The sequence below is a fragment of the Leptonychotes weddellii genome, chromosome 1, assembly GCF_054177405.1.
Source record: "Leptonychotes weddellii isolate Sample4059 chromosome 1, ASM5417740v2, whole genome shotgun sequence".
NCBI classification, from domain to species: domain Eukaryota; kingdom Metazoa; phylum Chordata; class Mammalia; order Carnivora; family Phocidae; genus Leptonychotes; species Leptonychotes weddellii.
The window spans coordinates 16,671,466-16,693,396 of NC_138369.1; the positions used below are offsets into that span (position 1 = coordinate 16,671,466).

The following is a 21,931-nucleotide window of genomic DNA, read 5'->3' on the forward strand; positions in this document are numbered from 1 at the left end:
GAAGCAAGACTTCCCTTTGGGGGAGCACTTTTCTGAGATACTTTCATACTTATTCTCATTTCAAGCTTGTTTGAATGGCATCTCATACTAATGCATCCAGTACTAAGGTTTTATCAGGTCATTTCCCCTTCTTCATCCAGTTTTAGTTGATAAGTCCTCTTGACTAAACCAGTAAGTCTCTATTCAATCCTCTTTCCATCCTTCATGGGATACACAAGGTCCTGGCCTGGCAACTCTCATTGTGGTGTGGACCAGGAAACCTCTTCTTTATTACTCTTGATTCAATACATCTTGCCCCCCACATCCCATCTCTTCCTTTCACTTTCAAACTCATGGCTTTCTAAGAAAGTTTGACCACTAAGGAAGATGAAAATAAAGAGTCCTTTGTTTTCTTACTTGGTTCTTTTGTTTGTTCCCTTGTGAATGACCTGTAGGAGGTATCTTTGGTAGGTTCGAGGATGGTATTTGGCAAGGTGTTCTAAAAAGATAGCACATTTTCACTACATCAGGTCCCCCAGGGAACCATGAAGAGGAAAAAGCAGGCACAGTGGATCTTCTTCGTGATGGAAAGGTTGTAATAACTCTTAGGATCTCTTTTCCTTTCAGATTTATTAACTTAAGTAGAACTGGACAGAGCAGATGCTTCACCCACAGTTATGTGTTCCATTGTCTCCACACAGGGTGGGAAGCATCATTGAATTTTGAACAAATTTCATAGGCTCTACCACTCATGACCAGGAACTGCAAGCAGTTTTGCTCTCTGGTTCTGCCCTTTGCTGTGAAACAAGTAGATGTTTCAAGCCATTCAATATATCTCTGTATTAGCCATTTCAAACTGGAAAAAAAAAAAAAAAAGCTGGTCATGAGGAAAACATTTTCCTTTTTAAAATTAGAGTATGTAGCACAGATTTTCCTGGTTCTTTTCAGACCAGGCATTAACAGGCTACCGGAACGGAGGCTGTAGCATTCATGCTGATGAGGTCACACACCGTAATTTTTTCTACTGGTACAAGCTTTGGAAGTCGCATTTTTCTGACTTAGCCATTCTGCAATGCCAACTGAATTCTATATGGGCCACAAAACCAAACCAAAACTTGTTTTGTTTTGCCAAACCTTCTGATACATGCATAGGTCATGAAAGGTAGCTTGAGAATTATTTCCTATTATATATTTCAAGTAGCTGAACTCTATTTCTTTCATCCTTGGATAAGTTTCTCCCCAGTGTCTCTGCCTTTCCAGTGTCTGGGGAATCTGTGGCATTTCTTTGATTGGAAAGCATAGTCTTGGATTTTCAATCTGTTCTTTTAAAAGATAATTACTCTGCTCATAAGCATGAGCCAAGCTGCAGGGACTCCCCAGAATTAGATTCTTCTCCTACAACATGTTATGGGAGCTTCATCTTCTGCGCTGGTCAAAAATTATGTATGCAGGCTGCCCTGGTTTGGAAGGGGATGGAGAGTGAACATGTCAGGTCCACCTGGGGCGGGCTGTGCAACCTGAGACAAGTTTTCTCCAGACTTGATCCCCAGTGAGAAGGCTGGCACCATGTCAGGCCCCAGCTGTATCTCAAAGGTCCGGAAGATTCCTTAAGGACTTTTCCTTCACGGAACAAATTCAACAGAAGTTACATCATTGCTTTTAAAGCCTCTTATTTACAGACCTGAAAAAAAAATGCAAAGAAACTTAATTTTCTTTTGATCCTGTATGTTCTTGAATTCAACTGCTCCCATAACGGTCTGTGGTTCCTCATTTCCAGAACCACAAAAACAGTTGTGAAATAATTTGGTGATTCTCTCAGGAAGAAGACAGCTGCGGCTCAGTGACCATTTGGACTTTTGAGAAAAACTTTAAAAAAAATGCTTGTCTCCACAGTGGAAATTGTCCATCACCCGATTTTGGTGTAGAATTTACGGTTTCTTTGCCCTTTATTCCCTGCTGTGTTAGCTGTTGGCCATCTTTAACACCTCTCTATCCCTTTTGCTCCTGCACCTCCAGGCCTTGGAGTACCTTTTCAAGTTTATTGTGCAGTCGAGGATCCTGTATTCCCGAGCCACCTGCGGGATGGAAGAGGAAGAGTTCCGGTCCAGCATCCAAGAACTATTCCAGTCCATCCGGTTTGTGCTCAGTCTGGACAGCAGAAACTCAGAAACACTCCTTTTCACTCAGGTCTGTGAGCTACAGGGAAATTTTGCTGCTGGATTCTTGTCTGCCTTAGCAGGTGGTTTCTTTCTTTGTCCTCTGGCTTCTAGAGTTGAAGAAGCCCTGCCAGACTCCTGTGTGTTGGGTGAGGGTTGATTTGCAAGGAAATACCTAATAGAACAAAATGCTACTTTTACTTCAAAGCCAGCTATGACCCAGCTTCCAAATATAAAACAGCCCAGTGGCTTTATGGTGGAGAAGAAGCACAACTTTATTCTCAGAGGCCCTCTTTAGGCCAAGTTTATTTAGTTACCATATTATTTGTCATTTATGAACATCTTATTTAAAGGGGATATTCAGAATGTAGAGAGAATTTTGTTTCCTAGTCACTGTGTTAATTTTTTAAAAAACTTAATAAACTTTAGATTAGTACTTATCCATTCCAGAAGTTAAGAGTAAAATAGGCAGAAATAACTAGAAAACTTTGGTTAAGAATTAAGATTAGATTCTATTAGAAATATAGTGTGGGAAGGAAATTTGTTTCCTTATATTAAAAATTCCAGTCAGCAAATCTGTTACCTTTTCCAGGGAACCTCACCCTAGAAAGGATCAAGGATATTGTTTGTTAACCATAGTCACAAGGGGGTTATCTTCTCTTATACATAAATGTCAGAATTTTATCTAATAGATGCATTTCTTTGATTTTTTTTAAACCAATTATTACTCAAAACCTATCAGCAAAGATCACTTTCCCATCCATTCATTCAGTTGCTGCCAGGACTGTCATGAGTGCATATGTATGTTTAAATATCTCCTTTAAGATTAGAATAGTCTGCTCTTTTGTTTTCCACGTGACCCTATGCTGCCCCTGATGCCAATTGCCTTTAAGCCCCTTGGACCAGAGAACAGGTGAACAACTGCGAGCTAGACTCTATAAAAGAGTGGGACTTCCTCAAGGTTTTTAGGTGTCTCTGTAAGAAAGGGTCATTCCATGGTCTCTCTTCCAAAGTATCCCACGCAACTCATCTTCCTCCTCACATCTCTCCTCCTGCCCCTCTGTTCCTGCCAAGAAGGGCCCAGGGTACCTACTCTTGCCCTCAGCATACAGAGATATGGGGCGCTCAGAGGTAGCTAGCAGAGCAAGGCAGGTATGCTTTCTGAGAACTTAGCAATGCCTTGTACTCCATGGCATATTCCTAGCACATCAGGAGAGTTCAAATCTAGTCTCAGCTTAGACCCAAGTCAGAAGCAGACCTGCTTCTTTGGTGCCAGGCTCATGTTTGATGAGTTTCAGAACTCTCAGCAAGTCTGTGGTTCAGTCAGATTTTATGTCTTTGCTTCTGACCACTAAGAGATGTTCGGATGCAAGTGTCCTTCTGTCCTGGTGCATAAGTATAGGAAATCTCACCATTTAAGAGAATCTTTACTGTTTGTTGTGGATTATGAAAGGCCTGATTTTTCCCCCTTGTCTTTTATATCTAACTGCTTTTGATAATATGTTTTTGTGCTTGTTCTAATTTCTGCAAAAAAAAAAAAACAAACAAAAACTCTTTGATATCCCAGGGAGTTAAAAATCTGTAGATAGAATTCATTTAAGTTCTGTCCTTGGGCCTAGCCTGAACACAGACTGCAGTATGATAACAGACCTGTTTCCCCATGGCATAAATTTTCACTCACTCTAGGCCAGTGTCTACTGCCTGCCTGATGAAGCAGTCACAGAAAACAGCCCCCCGCCTTCACTACGTGCCACGTGGGAGGAGTGCACTCTCACCTTCTTGTCTCACAGTGACACTCCATTCCCCTGTGTGAATTCTGGGTTAATTGTGTAAGAGGGCTGAGAAGTGGGAAAGCCTCCTTCATGTTGCTACCATGTAGACAAGAGAGAAGGAGGACCAGTATTTCTCAAAGGTTAATGATGTGCTGGAAACTAACTTCATGCACCTAATATTTTTCATGCCAATACCAGGAGACAGTGATAACATCTTCCTCATTTTATAGATGAGAAAACGGAGGATTAGGCAGTAATTCACCGAAGGTTATGTGACAGACAAGTAGTAAAGCTGAGATTTGAACTCCTATCTGTCTAATTCCAAAACCCGTTCTCTTTCTCCTATATTACTTTGCCTCTGAAAAGCTCTGGAACTATTATCAGATTGTCCTGAAGAGGCCACTTCATGGATCTACCACAGCCGAGGTCCATGAAGAAAAGTCTCCAAACACACACACTCCCACCCGTGCCCAGGCCATCTAAGTTGCTGAACTCTATGCCAACATAATCACCAGTCCTCGAGAGATCCTAACTGACTAAATCCACAAATTCTCCATCCTTATGGATTTATACTTGGCACTGCCAAGTATCACAGATGAAGGACATGATTTACAAAGTTTTCAGATTTCATCTTTCAAATAAATGTCTCTATCCTGGAAAAATGGTCCAGTTCTCAGAGCTGGATTGCTGTCTACAGGGCTGTGAGTGAAGTTCAGCTCATGCTGCTTGGTGGTGCTCAGCTCTCTCCGCTATATTTTCTTTGAGCAGTTCCTGGCTTGAATTTGAGACCAAAATTAGAAAGTCGAGGGGTTGATCATAGAGACCGACAAAAAATTTAAATCCATTTTGTGAGCAAAACAGCTATGGCTATTAAGCCATACTGAGCAGATTTCTTTTTATATTCCTTTCTCTTGCCAGCAAATGTATTGGCAAGTTATGAAAGCTTCAGGTGGCCTGGGCCCCAGCAAAATTCTTGCTTTAGTTTCGTTTTTGCTATTCTGTTCCATGCCCTAAGAGTGCAGCTGGGATGTGAGGAGTCAAAGGCCCGGGAGGAGCCCCCATGAGGCAGGGATGCTGCTGTGACTTTTCAGCGTCTCACCTCCTCGAATGATTATCTGAGCATGTGAGATAGACACCTAACTCTGTGCTAACCACAGCCTCACTTGCTTCTGCAGGCTGCACTCCTTAATTCCTTCCCAACCATCTTTGACGAGCTGCTGCAAATGTTCACCGTGCAGGAGGTGGCAGAGTTTGTAAGAGGGACTCTGGGGAGCATGCCCAGCACTGTGCACATTGGGCAGTCAATGGATGTGGTGAAGCTACAGTCCATCGCCAGGACTGTGGATAGCCGTCTGTTTTCTTTCTCAGGTAAATCAAGTTGGAATGAGAGTCAGACTCAGAGCTTTCCTCCTTTCCAGGGTGTTACCAAGTGGTAATCAAAGGATCCGTTTCATCAGTCATCATGCAAGAACCCTGTGGCCCTAAAAATGCAGACTGTTTGGGAAACTATGTTAGATAATGCAGCCAAGATGGAGGCCTACTGCCTCACTCATGATTTATCCCTAGGGACCCACAGTCTGGGCCATGCCCATGGGGTGGCCTGCAGAGCAACTTCCAGGCCCACAAGTCTAACCAGCTGCCAAGCGTAGGGCCTGCCACACTACCTGCAGGAGGAGAAAACAGAGGGAAGGGAGGGTGGGGGACAAGAGAGAAAGGTGTAGCTCAAGGGGATGAGGGTAAGTCAAGGAAATAAGAGAGACCCTGAAGGGGGCCCTGAGGACCCACTGTGTTTACTTTGTTCCTTGTCTCACCAGTCAGATAGATTCCTTGCTTGTCTTTGAAAGAGCCTCTAAGGATCAGATAAAGAGATAGACAGTGAGCCCTCCACTCCCCAAGAGGTCAAGACAGCCTAACAAATAATAAACAGCCCAGACTACTTTCTGAAAGAACCTCTGTATTCATATGTGAAATCACATTCAGCATGATCAGCCTGGCAGTGGTACCAAATACTCAATGTCCAAATGTTAAGATCAATATGAGCCTTAGCCCTTTAAATGCAATATCATGATCATAGAATAAACTTCTAGGTCACAGAAATAAATCTGAAATGCTAACAAAACAATTATTATTAGAATTTTTATAATTAGAATTTTTGGTAATAAAAATTTTTGTTTGACTTTTAAAGTGTAAGAACAATAATTTCTCAACCAAGTGCTACACACAGTTGCAATACTAAATAAATGTTCCCTTTGACTTAACTCTGCCAGTGTAGGTTATTATTCATGGCAAAGCTGCCACCAAGAAAGTCAGCTTTTCTTTATACCAGTAACTTTATACCAGTAACTCTTTATAGTAAACACTTCTCCCTTCACCAGTTCCTGGGCTGGAGATTTTTATCACTGGTTTGGATGCGTTGGCCCTGAGGCTACAGCATACGTTCAGGCTTTGTGCACTACTTAAAGAAGATGCTTTCAAATATATGGGAAGGGGGACAGCAGACTGCCCTCACTGACCTCCTATATATTTCTAATATATATGTATGTACTTGTGCTTCCCATAAACACTTACGAAAAACTGTTCTTAAACTTTATGTGGCAGTGGAACTATGTAGTTGGATATTGAGATGACAAGCCCCCACCAGATTTTCATTTGCATCTCCGTTTCATTGAATGCTTGAGTTGCAGCAGCTCCCTTGAAGCGAGATTTTTACCAGTGGTTCTTTTAAGCAACACTTACATTCTCAGAGCACATCAGTCCCGTCTCTTCTTCAGCAGGTTCCAGTAACAAACTACTGTTTTCTCTGCGGGTAGTTATTGGTTGTTATAAATCCTGCTCTGTTGGTATTTTGGTCTGCAGAATGTATTATGAACTTCTCTTTTGTCCGAGCATCCTTTTAAATATAGAACAGCGGTCATTCCATTTTATTTGAATATATTCTAAGTATTTGACAAGACAGCCCCCAAATCTCTTGTAAGTCATGTAATTTGTCTTTGGCTGAGAAAAAAAAAAAAAAGAAAGATTTTCTTTCTGAATTTCATCTGGAATACTTAATTATGGTCAAATAAATCCAAAATGCCCTGGCTTGTTTGTATTACTGGCATTCTGACTGCATCGTGCTGGCCAGGTTAGAGGGTACCTACAGAGTCACATAGTCACTGACCACACAGGACACAGAGCACCAGAAGCATGTTCACACTTGTTTTTCACTTTGTCTTCTCATCACACCTGTGAAGGAAGGGCAGAAAAGGCCATTAGCACCTCATTGTACAGATGGGAAAAAGCAAGCCCATAAGTGGAACTACCCTGCCTAAGGTCCCTTAGGGTGAGTTAATAAAGGAATTTGAACTAGGATTCAGCCTTCCTGACAGAGTTCTAAATATAGTCATCTCCTGATGAAAATGTTGTTCAGGTAACATTGAGGAGAAAAGTTAGTATTGGCAATAAGGATTCGCTAATTATCAAAGGCTTGTGATAAGACAAAGTCCTGCTTCTGTTCCCTTCATTGCTGTGGACATGCCAAGCCTGTCCCTAAGCCTGAGGGGAAAAGGAGGTAGGCCTAATGGCTGTGCCACCAAGTAAATGCTCATGCCAGGCCACCTAGCCAGAGCATCATAAAGAGTGACCATTTATAATCCATATCAAGTCTACAGGTTCAATCAGTATAGTTCATAGAACTAGGTGTGTTATTTAAATGGAATTTTCACTGTAAGCTATGCTTTTAATTTGGAATCTAGTCATTAAAGAGATTTCGTTTGGAAGTAATCCCCTAATGTTCATCCTGCACAAAATGCCATAGATACCAGGCTTAAAATGAGAAAGATGGAAAGAGAGATGGAAGGATAATGCTGTGGGATGTCTTATATAATGTCGAGGAAGTGGGCTTTTAGGCCTTCATAAGGGAAGGAGTGACCTCCAGCTTGGTACCAGGTTCAATCCCACTTGCTTTGAGACCAGTTAAGTCCCACAGTGCCACTGGCTTCCAGAGGTAGCTAGTTCTCCTCTGAAGGGCTTCTTCACCTTTGTGTTTTCTCTCTCAGAATCCCGCCGCATCCTGCTTCCCGTGGTTCTCCATCACATTCACCTTCACCTGAGGCAGCAGAAAGAGCTGCTAATCTGCTCAGGGATTCTTGGCAGCATCTTCTCCATCGTCAAGACCAGCTCTCTGGTAGTGGCCCCACGTCCACTTCTTCCCGCCTCAGCTCTGCCCATCTTGTATTACTTTAGCCAGAGGCAGACCAACAGAGATCACTTTGTACATTTCTCAGTCAGAGAAGCTTTCATCAGTGACAGAGAAATTGAATGGAGGCCTGTGTATGCCCAGCAGGCTTCTCTACACAACACAGTTCTGCTATTTGAAAAAGTTGTGCTCCCATAAATCCATCCAGAAATGTAGTTATCTTTAACACCAGAAAGCCCAGTCCTGTGCCATGTTCTATTTCTATCAAAAGGTATTAAGCCTGTGTTCCTGGGAGTGTTCTGAGGATACTCGGGCACAAGCACAGGGAGGCAGGCCCAGGCTGAGAGGCAGCTTGCTCATTCAGACTTTTCTGTCAGCTTCCTGGTGGCTTGATTCCACCCATATGGCATTCCTATACCATGCCAGATGAGGTCAGGCTGTACAAGAGATAATTGTTGCCCACAAGAGCTCTGAGCCTCATGGGACGGGAGAATTGTACTTTAAAGACGAGGTTTCAACTAATCATGCTTTTGCCTATTTTCTTTCCTCCTTACTTTTTCTTCTAAAAAGAGATCTGTCAGGGGTCAGCGGGGGGGAAGGAAGACATGTAACAGGCATGAATAAGGGTAGGAATTTATTTTAATGATATTAATTTTATATATTTATTATAATAGAAGAAATGCACATTAGAGAAAATAAACTATAGGAAAGTATAAAGAAAGAAATTAAGAACAAGAATGAGTTTTTTAATCCAACATCTTACTAAATTGAGATCCAGTTTCTGGAGAATAAAATTTCAACCACATTTAAAATGAAGGCCAGTAGCCAGGTGATAAGAATGTACAAGGTTAGGCTATCCATGTAGAGCAGGAGAGGTCCTGAGAAAAAAGAGTGTGATTGATTTGAGCAGGATGTAGGGACCCAATAGGGTGCTCTGATGTCCAGACTTAAAGTACCATCTGGTGACAGGGGCCTCAGTTGGCAGAGTGCCTATGGAGGTTGTAGTGGCCCTATTGTTTGCTCTTGGCTCGAGGCAAAGCTTGGCAGCTCTGCTTCCCACCAGGCCTCAGAGAGGTCTATCAGCAATCCAAGGTCAGACTTGAGGAGGTGAGAGGCTTATTGCTAAAGGAAGGAGAGAAATTGAAGGGGAAATAAAAGGAAGGAGAGGAATGGAAGAGGAATGGAAACAGGTAAAAACCTGAAGGTCTGGTTGTTTTTGTAGAGCTAGAGAGTTGGGTGCAATTACTTGCTTACAACTAGTCAGAGAGACGTCATAGGTTAGAGTGTTACAATTGTTTCAGCAGTTGAGAAAGAGGACTTTGGCCCCAGGAGCTGCTCACATTTTTCATGTGGAACGGGGCACAGTATAATTACATTGAATGGATGGGTTGGGGGTGGAATTTAAGCTCCATGAGAGTAGAAATACTATCTTTCTTGTTCACCTCTGTATACTCAGGTTCACAAACAGTGACCGGCACATGGTAAATGCTTAATGAATAATGGATTGGTGGATGGATGGACAGATGGACATTTATGCCAGTAATAATATAAAGAGGCTAGAGAAGGGGGCAATGGGAATCTCTGTAAGATAAATAAAATCAGGCTACAAGATTTGAGATTCACTGTGAGAGGTCTGTAAAAGGATAGCACAGACTCTTCCTAGATTCAGAGTGTGGTGATCGAGAAGCGGAGCTTAGCGGGGAGGTGGGCTTTGTTGTTTTTGTGAGGCTGCCCAAGAAAGACACATTGAGACCAGAGTCCTTCAGGTGGACCAGGGAACACGAGCAAGAATGCCGTGGAGCTAGAAGTGAGATGCAGCCATACTGAGCAGCAGTTGGGGCCAGCAAAGCTTGACCTCACCTAAGGAGAAAGCCCTGAGAAGAACAGTCCTCTTGAAGGCTGAGATACTTCCTTGTGCTTTAGCAGCTGCGTTAGCAGTAGGAAGGTGCTACCTCCGCACCCTGCAGCGTGACTACTTTACCATTTTCTCAGAGGATTAGTCAGCAGTGTTGTGCTTTCTCCTGACTTTTCTAGGGAAGTCAAAGAAAACATGTAACTCAGGACCCTCGCTTCTGCCCTGTACATCGTAATGAACGTATCTACCTGAGGTTCAGAACCGTGGGCGTCAGGTGGTGCTGGGTTAGGCGAAGGCCCCGGCCACCATCCCAGGGCAACAGAGGCAGGTTTGCCTCACGTTCTCTCAGAGCCGTTGTCTCAGGTTCCTTGGCATGGCGAGCTAGTGAGGCCGGGGCTCCGTGTTAAGAATCCAGGCAGAAGACCACCCCTGACGTCGCTGACTTAGAGTGCTGCCAGCCGCATGACAGCCCGGCCTGCTGCTAACGGTGTGCTCTCTCGCTGCTCGCTCCAGGAGGCAGATGTCATGGAGGAGGTAGAAATGATGGTGGAGAGCCTCCTGGACGTGCTCTTGCAGACTCTGCTCACCATCATGAGCAAATCGCACGCTCAGGAGGCGGTAAGAGGGCAGCGGTGCCCGCAGTGCACAGCCGAGATCACTGTTAGTAACTAACATCAGGTTTTCTTGCTTTCTCTTCTAACCTGGGGCTCCTCCACACCAACCCCCACCTCCTCATCGCACCACCTTCATCACCCCCCTTCCTGCATGGTTGTCAGCATGCTGCCCTCTTCCCCTCTCACACCTGGTTCCCATCTCCACTCTCAAAGCTCGAGGTTCATAGTCCCAGAAGTCTCACTAGAGGGCAGATGCAGGGAGTGCTCCTGTTCTCCTGCACACTGTCTCTGTTGGCCACTGCCTTTATGCCGACTAGTTTTCTATTATGTAGAATGAAGCAGAGACATAGTGAGGGACTGAAGGTGAAAAATGGACTTTTCCTTCGAGGAGCAGGCTCTCCTAAATGATGTGCTGCACAGCAGAATAATTTTCTTAGAATTTGGTTGTATCTACAAATTAGTTGGTTTTGTCCACAATGTTTGTATCCAAATGTCTAGCATCAGGAAAACTGTGATGAGGTAGAATTGCCCTGGCATTACTGGACAATTAGAAGAGAAACAGCCCGGAGAAGCCTCTCAGGAGGGGCAGAGAGACAGCCCCCACTCCTATACCCAGAGTGGACTTCTTAAGGCCGATGTTAGAGCTCAATAAACAGATTGCATGGGATCTTCCAGTTGGCAGGTAGGAGGCTGCAGTGATTTCTTTGAAGTAAATCCTCTGTGGGAGCAAGCCAAGCTCCAGCAGGCTAGGGAGAGCAGAGAAGAGGCATGTGTTCTGAAGCACTGGGCTTAGAAAGAACGTCTGTTCCCTTGGGAGTGCCTGTTGGGGGCACTCTCACTGTGCATAAAAATATGCGTACCCTGCTATGTCCTAGTAACCCGACCTTCTGTCCCACAACTGCCCAGTGCCTGCCGTGCGCCAGACTCTGCTCTGTGCACGTTACAAACCCTGACCCATTTATGCTACATCACAGAGATGTAATGAAGATGGTAATAACTGCATAATTTACAGAGTGCGTCTTAATGTACTGGACTTTTCCGCGGAAAAGCTTCATGTACATTCATTCCTCTGATCCTCATAATGAATCTATGAATTATGGCTTATTATGCCCATTTTCCAGATAAAACTGAGGTTCATATACATGTATGTGTTCTGCATACACATATGCATAATAATTTCATGTGTCTAGCAATGCTCTGAGAGACAAAAAAACTACTGTCAAATTTCCATGAGTTTAAAAACATTTGGTCAGCTGCCCATGCCAAAAATTGACCGAAGATGATGAAAGTCTTGGAGTCCGTAAAACAAGGTTTTCTTCCATGTTTACCACAGTTGGAACTTGAAGAAATTTTAACGATTCATTTTTTATCCTTAAATTTTTACTTATCTTAAAGCCCATAACTTGTCTTCTCATAAAGATCAGTTTTGACTCCTCTGCTTTCCAGAAAGTTATGTTGACCTACTATGTTCTATTCTCCTGGTCCAGTAGCCACATGTAAGCTCTGGGAGGTCCCAGAGATCCTCGTAGAAGGGCTGCTCCAACCCAGCACGACAAGAAGAGTCCCAATTCTGCCCAGAAAAGGCCGAGCACCCTGTTCTGAGGAACCCCTGTAGACTTCAACCTGGTGGCCTGGCAACATATAGTGACGGAGGACTGTGTAGCCAGAAATTTCCTAGGAAAAAAAAACTAGACTATCTGTCTCACTTTGCGGTACTTCTTTGTTACAGGTTAAGGTTTTTCCATTAACCCCATGCTGCCGAGGTCTCATTAAAACTCCCAAGCCCTTCAGGTCTCCCGTAGCAGAAAAGAAAACTCATTCTCAGGGCCAGAGTTCTCACCTTCCCTTTCATGATCATTGGGGCCATCTCAGACCCTTCCTTCTCTCCTTGCCCTCTTGTGGATTGGGGAAACACAGCCCATGTGAATAGCTGTGCTGAGTGGTTGTTTTTTGGTTTTGTTTTTGTTTTTTTTTGGTTGGTCCCCAGGGTGAGTACGTGTCCTGCCTTCTCTCGCTGCTCCGCCAGATGTGTGACACCCACTACCAGCACCTCCTGGACAACTTCCAGAGCAAAGATGAACTCAAGGTGGGCAACAAACCTACCTCAAAACTGACTTTTCACCCAGGACAGGAAGCATGAAGCTAAGACTGCCCAAGGGCTTTCCCCCTGCCAGGGGGCAAGTACAAGTGAACAGTGCTGCCTAGGGCGAAGGATTCACCAGCCCCACTTTATAGCTGTGAGTGTATGGCTCCCAGAAGCTGAAAGCCAGCAGTGTTCTTATACAGACAGACCCCAGTAACATGGGCCAGTTTTCCCTGACTGATAGCAGCCTTATGACCACGTGCCTCTATGGGAGGCTGCTCTAGGCCATAGTAGTTGTCCACAAACCAGAGCTCTTCCCTTTCTTATGAACTCAATAATCACCTTATATTTTGCCCCTGCAAACCAGACTTCACTGTTTAATAACTATAGTTATAATAATGGTGAAGACTTTTCTTCATTAAAATGTATTTCTGGAAGTGACCTGTAGAAAGCAAAAGTGAGTACTGCACATTGACGACCAGATTCTGGATCCAGACCACTGGGGGAGATAGTGTAGAGAAATGGGCCCATGATCCACACAACAGAAGAGCATTGCCAAGCTTCATATGGTATCAGCTGCTGACAAACTGCTGGGGCTTGTGTCTTTGCCTTAGAATGTGCTACTCAGTTCATCCCTGGATAAACAAACTATTACAAATTTTAGTTGTATGCTCTGCCTCCATTCAGAACCAAGTCATTTGAATTTCATAGTAATGCATTGCACTGTTACTCATTTGTATGACCTTTACTAATCATACTGTAGCAGTTAGTATTAGGTGTCACTTTCTACTATCTGATCTTGCCTGCCTTTCCCTAGACATAGATCTCTGCAGATTGTTGTCATTAACTCATTGCAGTAAGGTCAGCCTATCTTCTTGGAGGGGTGAATTGACAGCCCTTGAAGTGAACCAAAAGTTAGCCAGAGACCAAAGCAGTGCTTGAGCTGGGGTATAGAGCCTGAAAATCCAGGGTTGGCTGTTCTAGATCATTTTCGTCCTTTGTGTGTTCTACTAACTGATTCGCAGTCAGAAGCTCAGGCTGACATCATTCTCTTACTTTTTAATTAAAATTTTATTTTTATAACAGCAATATGTACACATTTTTTAATTTTAAATTTATTATTCATTTATTGAAAGCCTGCTATGTGCAAGCACTATACCCAGAACTTTATGGCTTTTTAAATTTTTAATTCCAGTGTAGTTAATATACAGTGTATATGTATACATAATCTTAAAAGCCAAAGCACATTACAAAGCTCGTAACATAAAATGGTAGTTTCCTGGTTCTACCTGACCCGTGTCCAGTTTCTATTCCCCAAAAGCCGTCACTTTGAACTCTTCTGCTGTTCTTTAAGCTTCTACTGCCATTTTAAATTTTAATGGTAGTTATTATCTATTTTCTTGTTCCCATGGAAAACAAGGGTCACTCTCCTCTCTCTCACACGCATGTCTTTCCTCTCATTCTTCCAATAGAGCTTGCATACATTTTTGTTTAAATCAGTAGTTGACTCTATTACAGCTAGTTAAGTACTGTGGTGAGCCAGCTGCTATGCTGTTACACTTCCTTTCTTATAAAACTTTTTGTTTTTTCCTGGAATTATTTGCCTCTTTTGTTATTCACTTGTTTGGTTTTTTTTCTTTTGGTTTTCAAATGTGGTGAGGATTTCCTACTCCCTCTCTGTAATAAACTCCCTCTTCTTCCAGCTTTCCTCAAGGTCAGATCTGCCAGATACTGTCAGATCACTTTTTCTTTTCCTGGAAACTTGCCCTGGTTTTATTTGTTTCAGTCTCTAACTTTCATGTTAGAGACTTTCCTCCTATATGTAGAGACTTTTGGATGTCAGTCTGTGTTTAAAAGTGAGGTGCTCTGGTGCTAATGAGAAGCTCTGTGTGTGTGCAGGGTTTGTCTCCAGCAGGCTTGCCTGTAGCTGACTGAAGAGGGTCTGGTCATTTGGTCAGAATATCCTCTAATTCCTGTATTTACTGGTCTGCTCTCTTGGACTTATCTATTTCCTGAGACAAGAATCCTTTTCCCTTCCTAGGAATGGAGTAGCCCACCAATATTTTGGGAACCAAATAGCAAAAAGGGACTGGGAACCTTCCAGTTCAGCAGGTGAACTTTCTCTCAGTGCCTGTTTTCATTTTGGCATCTCAGCCCTTAGCTGTTGCTGTATCCTTGAGAACAGATCCTCAGTGAATAACTACTCCAGAGAGCAGCCCTCAGTCTTCTGACAGGATGGTAAAAGTCTGGTCACCTAGGGACATGAGATGGCAGAAGAGATCTTGGGGAGACTGTAAATCAATCTTTCTGTTTTTAGCCTTCATATCCCAGTCCCACAGAGGTACCTGGTGATGCCTACAGTTTCTGAGATTCTTGCTTCCTATTGCTGTCACTTCCAAAGGCTCTTGGCTGTCGTCTTTCTCAAGTATATTAAGTCAGTTACCACAAAGGCTTTCAAAATGTATTCACCTCTTCTGATTACTGTGTTCTTATTTCCTGTTTCCTTTGTCTCTGTGGGCATATATATTTCTTTACTGTCATTTTAGAGGATTTGAGCTGAAACAGACATGAGGGAACATATGCAGTCCACCACACCAAATATAGAGTTCGGCACATTTATTCTTTTTTTATGACAGCATTATTGAGATATAATTTGCATACCATAAAATTTACACTTTTAAACTGTACAATTCAGTGTCTCTGATTATATCCATCTTGAAGGACTTATCACAAATTAACAAGATCAAGTTAATAATTTATAACTTCCCACAAAGAAAAGCCAAAGACCAGATGGCTTAATTGGTGCATTCTACCAAATTTTTAAAGAAGAATTAATACCAATCCTTCACGAGCTCTTATGAAAAATGGAAGAAGCAGGAACACTTCCCAACTCATTTTATGAGGTCAGTAGTACGCTGACATGAAAACCAAAGGCAGACATCACAAGAAAAGCAAACTATAGACCAATACCCCTTATAAATGTAAGTGCAGAAACCTTTAGCAGCATACTAGCAAACTGAATCCAGGAACATACTAAAAGAAGTATACACCATGAACATGTGGGATTGATTCCAGAAATGCAAGGTTGGCTTAACATATGGTAATCAATCAATGTAATACACCGTTAAATAGAATAAAGGACAAAAACAGGATCATCATAATGGATGTAAAAAGATCATTTTTTAAAAATCCACCAAACTTTCATGATAAAATCATTCAACAAACTAGAAATAGAAGGGAATTTCTTCAGACTGACAAAAGGCATCTATGAAAAACCCACAGCTAACATTATACTTAATAACAAAAGACTGAATGCTTTCCTCTTAAGGTCAGGAACAAGAGAAAGACATCTGCTCTAACCACTTATATTCATTATACTGGAGGATCTAGCTGGAGCAATTTGGCACAAGTTTGGAAAGGAAGAAGTAGGACTATCTATATCCTCAGATGGCATGACTGTATACAGAAAATCCTAAGACATCCATAAAAACACTATCAGAGAAGTCAGAAACAAGTTCAGCAAAGTTGCAGGATACATAATTAACATACAAAAATCAATTCTATTTCTTGGCACTAGCAAGACCATATAAAAAAAAATCAACTGGAAAGGGATCGTAGACCTAAATGTAAGAGCTAAACTACAAACCTCTTAGAAGGAGACAGTAGTATATCTTTATGTCATTGTATATATCTCCTATCCTTTTACTTTTGAGGTATTTATGTCTTTCAATCTAAAATCTGTATCTTGTAGACCACGTATAATTAGATTATGTTTATTTTTATCCATCTTCCCATCTTTGCCTTTTGATTAGAATGATTAGTCTGCTTACATTTACTGTAATTATCAAAAAGTTAGGATTTACACCTGTCATTTTGCTATTTCTTTTATATCTGTCTTATATCTTCTTTGTTCCTCTCCTCCTCCGTTTCTGCCTTCTTTTATGTTAAATATTTTTAGTGTGCCATTTTAATTCCTTCATTGTTTCTTTTAGCATATTTTTTATTTTATTTTATTATGTTATATTAATCACCATACATTACATCATTAGTTTTTGATGTAGTGTTCCATGATTCATTGTTTGCGCATAACACCCAGTGCTCCATTCAGTACATGCCCTCTTTAATACCCATCACCAGGCTAACCCATCCCCCCACCCCCCTCCCCTCTAGAACCCAAGACTATGGACTCTGGGAAACAAACTGAGGGTTCTTTTAGCATGTTTTTAAAGTTATTTTCTTAGTGGTTGCCCTGGGAATTACAATTAACATCTCAATCTATCAGGTTCACTTTAATAGTATACAAAAACTTCACTCCAATAAAGCTCCAATTCTTTCTTCTTTTTTGTACTGTTACTGTCTTATAAATTACATATTTATACATTATAATCTCAGCATGGTTTTATAATTATTGCTTTGCGCAGTTGCCTTGTAAATCAAATAGGAAGAGTTACAAACTTAATATATATACTATCTTTTATATTTACCTATATAGTCACTTTTCCTAGTGCTTTTTATTTCTTCATATGGATTCAGGTTACTGTCTAGTGTCTTTTTAGTTAAGTCTGAGAGACTCCCTTTAGTATTTCTTTTAGGGTAGCTCTACTAATAACAAATTCTCACAGCTTTTTTTTTTTTTAATCTGAGAATGTTTTAACTTCTTCTTCATTTTTGAATGATAGCTTTGCTAGACTTAAGATTCTTGGTTGACATTATTTCAGTACTTTGAATATGTCATTCCACTGCCTCTGGCCTCCATCATATCTGTTCATAAGTTACCTATTATTATTGAGAATCATTTGTACATAATAAAATTCTTTTCTCTTCTTGTTTTAAAGATTCTCTGTTTTTGCATTTGACATTTTGACTATGATATCTCTATATAAATCTCTTTGATTTTATCCTGTTTGGAGTTCATTGAGCTGTTTGGATGTGTAGATTAAAGGGTTTTTTCCATCAAATTTGGGAAGTTTTTAAAATATTTCTTCATATATTTATTCAAAATCTCTTCCTCTTTTTCTCTCATCTCTTCCTGACATTCCTATTATTTGTATGTTTTTACAACTGGTGGTATCCCACATGCTCTGTTTTTCTTCATTTTCTTTCTGTTCCTCTGGATAATCTCAATTGACATATCTTTTAAATTTGCTGATTCTTTCTTCTGTCAGTTCAAATCTGCTGTTGAGCCCTTCTAGCAAAATTTACATTTCAGTTATGGTACTTTTAAATTCTAAAATTTCTATTTGATGCTTTTAAAATAATTTCTGTATTTTATTGATATTCTCTATTTGGTGAGATACTGTTCTTGTACTTTCTTTTAATTCTTTAGGCATGGTTTCCTTTAGTTCTGTGAGCATATTATAACAGCTGATTTAAAGTCTTTTCCTAGTAAGTCCAACATTTGAGCTACTTCAGATAAAGTTTCTATTGACTTCTCTTTTTTCTGTGTATGGGTCATACTTTCATGTTTCATTTCACATATTATAATTTTTTTGTTAGAAACTAGATAATTTAAATAATGTGGCAACTCTTGAAATCAGATCCCCTACCACATCCCAGGGGTGGTGGTTGTTGCTTTTTGTTGTTTTGTTGTTGTTATTGATATCAGTTTGCTAGCTTATTTAGTGACTTTCTTGGACTAATTCTTTAATGTCTGTATACTTTGTTGTGTGCAGCCACTGAGGTCTTCATCTTAGTGGCCAGCTAGTACCTGGACAGAAATTTCCTTAAATGCCTTAAGTCATAAGTCTTTGATACTTTGCTAAGTATCTGTATGTGTGTGTTGGGACTTACCTTCAATGCTCCAACCGTTTACATTACTGCCTTAGCCTTCACTTCCTGCTTCACATAGAGCCTCAAAGTCAGCCAGAGCGAGAGACTAGGCTTCTCAGGTCTTTCCTGGGAATATGTACAGCCCTGAACATGTGTGTGGACTTCTAGGTTCCCAGGAATATTTCAGAGCTTTTCAAAGTCCCCTATAGATATTTCTTTCCCCAGATTTTTCTTTTAAGTCTTTTGGCAATTTTCTTAATGCCCTAATGACATGGCTGCTTCAAGCAACTTGGATATTAAATTATTACGGCTGATTTTTTCCCATATATGCCCTAGGTAAAAGGTTCTTCTCACTGGGTGAGCTCTGGGTCAGATCAGGGAAGCCCTCTGAATGGGGATTTCCCAGGTTGCTGCCAGACAGATAGAAAAGTAGCAATTTGGGGGGGGTGGCACTTTTTCAGGAGCTCACTACCACTGTGGTTCTATGGTTGCTTGTTTTCAAGGATATACCGTGGAGGTAGGAAGAGGAATGGGACAGGAATGGGACAAGCTAAAGTGCAGCAACTTTCACCATTCTACTGAGATTCAACCATTTTTCTTGAATAACATTCCTTGGATTGTTGCAAGTCTTTGCTTAACCTGCTTTGCCAGTGTTCTCATTACTTTCATAGAGGAGCACATTTTGGAGGTCTTTACTCTGCCATTCCTAAAATGCTTCTCCTGTCAATGTGTTCTTAATATTCAAGAGAGCAGGTTCTTTTTAAGATTTTATTTATTTATTTTAGAGAGAGAGAGAGAATGTAAGCGGGGGGGGGGAGGAGGCTGGGAGGGGCAGAAGGAGAGAGAGAGGGAGAGAAGCAGACACCACGCTGTGTGCAGAGCTCAATCTCAGGACCCTGAAATCATGACCTGAGCCAAAAATCAAGAGTCGGACACTTAAACAACTGAGCCACCCAGGCATCCCCCAAAAAGCAGGTTCTTATAGTCAAGTACTCAAGGGCCATGGCTCAAATAATGAGACCCACAGACCCAGTTGGATACCAGTTCTGCTGGACTCTAGTCTTCCAAACACTTTGGGCTTTAGGCACCGGGCTCAGGGTGCAGAGCTCCCTCTGTTCTACCCAGTTTGGGTCTGCTCCCACCTGGCCTGAGAGAGTGCCTCGATCCCACTCTCACACAGGCCTCTAAAAGAAAATAACTCACAGAGGGAACCGGAATCTAACCCACTAGTCCTCTCCATTCTCATGGTCTGGAAGTCAGGAGAGCCCTGTTAAGGACATGCGTGCTGTAGTGGTTGTGGTGGTATCTCACATCAGATTTTCCTGCTGGATCAGGAATTCCTGCTGAAGATTTTCTGTGTGTTCCGGAACCTAATGAAGATGAGTGTCTTCCCTCGGGACTGGATGGTGATGAGACTTCTTACAAGCAAGTGAGTGTGGAAGGGCCCTGCACCAGCATCAACAGAGCTATTTTCAGACTAAGGAGAGAGAGAGAAAGAGTGTGTGTTTGTGTGGCAGAGAGAGAAAGCAAGACAGAGATCATTGCCAAGGCCATGGGGACAGAAAAGACAGGGTAAATTTGAAAAACGTTTGGAGGCACAATCAGTAGGACTTGACCATTTACCATAAGTTCAAGATGAAGAAAGTGTTAAAGATAGTTCAAAATGGAGTCTTAAGTGCCTGGCAGAGATGTCATGGTAAGGATAGAAAAGGAAGGTAAAGATGTGAAATCATAATACCCAGAGAAGTTTTCTCTTTGAGGGAGGCCTGTTCCATGGACCACTGGCCTCTGTTGTTGTCTAGTTTCAGGCAGTTATCCCAAGCCCTCCTCTTGATTTGATTTCTGTTGTCTGCCAGACACTGCCTGCCTCCCACGGCTAGTGCTAATTATCCACCCAAGGCCTGGCTGTAAGGCTCTGACCACTTCTGACTCCAGCAACAGAATTCACTCTTAGACTGCCCCCAGACTGTCTCTTCCATTCATATTTCTAGCCTGTGCTTCTAATTGGCAAACCAGACAAGTAATGCAGGTGGTAAGGTACTGGCTCATCTGGTCTCCCCCCACTCGGGAGAAGGCCACTTGGCCTCCACTCTCTAGCCTGCTGCCTTCTCCCACTGATCTGCTTTCTTTTCTTGTTTTGAGGGAGAGAGAGCAGGGGAGGAGGGGCAGAGGGAGAGAGAGAGAATCCCAAGCCAACTCCACACCCAGCACAGAACTCAGTGCGGGGTTCGATCTCAAAACCCTGAGATCATGACCTGAGCTGAAATCAAGAGTCTGACGCTTAACTGAGGCACCCAGGCGCCCTGATCTGCTTTTTGGTTGGCATTATGCAGAATGTAGTGATATTATCTATGTTAGATATATTAGCAAGGTATCAGCATGGTTCCACTTTGTACCTTTTATAGGGCACTTTTTTCTTTTTTCAAAACTGCAAACATTTTATACAGAACAGAAAATGGTTATAACCAAAGTTGCACATGTTTTTTCTCAATTAGTGGATTTTCCATTTGACTCCCTCTTGTTTCTTTTTTTTTTTAAGATTTTATTTATTTATTTGAGAGAGAGAGACAGAGATAACGACAGAGATAGCGAGAGAGAGCACAAGCGGGGAGGAAAGGGAGAAGCAGGCTCCCCGCTGAGCAGGGAGCGCAATGTGGGACTTGATCCCAAGACCCTGTGATCATGACCTGAGCAGAAGGCAGATGCTTAACCGACTGAGCCACCCAGGCGTCCTTCCCTCTTGTTTCTATCTCTTAGCTCTCATCTGAGTACTTCAGGGCCCTCAGCCCATCCTATAGGAACAGCCTCTTCTTTTAAGGCTTGTACCTTTCAAATCTGTCACCTCCTGTGCCAGTGGACTAGTCTCTCTAATGCACTGTTTTTGCCTTGCCCCTCTTCTGCACCAAAGACAGGGCGCTCAGTGTTAGACATAAGCTCCTTTGCCAGGCACCCAAGGCCCTCTGTAATCAAACCCTTACCTGCCTGTCCCACTTCATTTCCTCTCTACTTTAACCTGTGCCCTCGGCTCCAGCAAGCCAGCCTCCCATTGTTCCTTATATGTACCCAGGCTAAAACTGAGAGTGATATTCTAGACCAAAGGCTGAAAACAAATAACTTATAGATAAAAATAATAGCATGTGACAGCAGTAGGGATTTAATCATTATAAACCCTTATAATCAAGGAATAATAAAATTATACTGTAAGTCCTCTGGTAGTCATACCTTCACTACCCAGAAGTTCTCAAAATACTAGAATCACTCTTTGAACTAGAAGAAATCTTAAAGATCCAACTAATTCCCCCCACCCCCTGTTATAGGCAGGGAAACTGGGGCCTAGACAGCAGTTGTGCCAAGGCCAGGTAATGGCAGAGCTGGGCCTAGAACCCACTGATGTTCTATGGTGTACTGCCTACTGTGGGGCATTTCTCCAAGATCAGTTTTCTGTGAGGTTTGTGCCATCTATTCCTTTCCTTTATAGTCAGATCTTACATTAGAGAAAGTTGTACTCAAGACGTTTACTCATAGG

General features: G+C 42.1%; 1 protein-coding gene across 1 annotated transcript in view; it reads left to right on the plus strand.

The window, feature by feature from the left end:
* The window catches only part of DOCK3 (dedicator of cytokinesis 3), a 162,015-nt gene that overhangs the window by 86,410 nt on the left and 53,674 nt on the right, over positions 1-21,931 (plus strand). The window contains exons 16-21 of the mRNA XM_081818562.1: positions 1,996-2,166; positions 5,083-5,275; positions 7,945-8,072; positions 10,453-10,557; positions 12,541-12,639; positions 19,740-19,834. Of these exons, the coding sequence (XP_081674688.1) occupies positions 1,996-2,166; positions 5,083-5,275; positions 7,945-8,072; positions 10,453-10,557; positions 12,541-12,639; positions 19,740-19,834 (791 nt within the window). The remainder of the gene's footprint in view (positions 1-1,995; positions 2,167-5,082; positions 5,276-7,944; positions 8,073-10,452; positions 10,558-12,540; positions 12,640-19,739; positions 19,835-21,931) is intronic.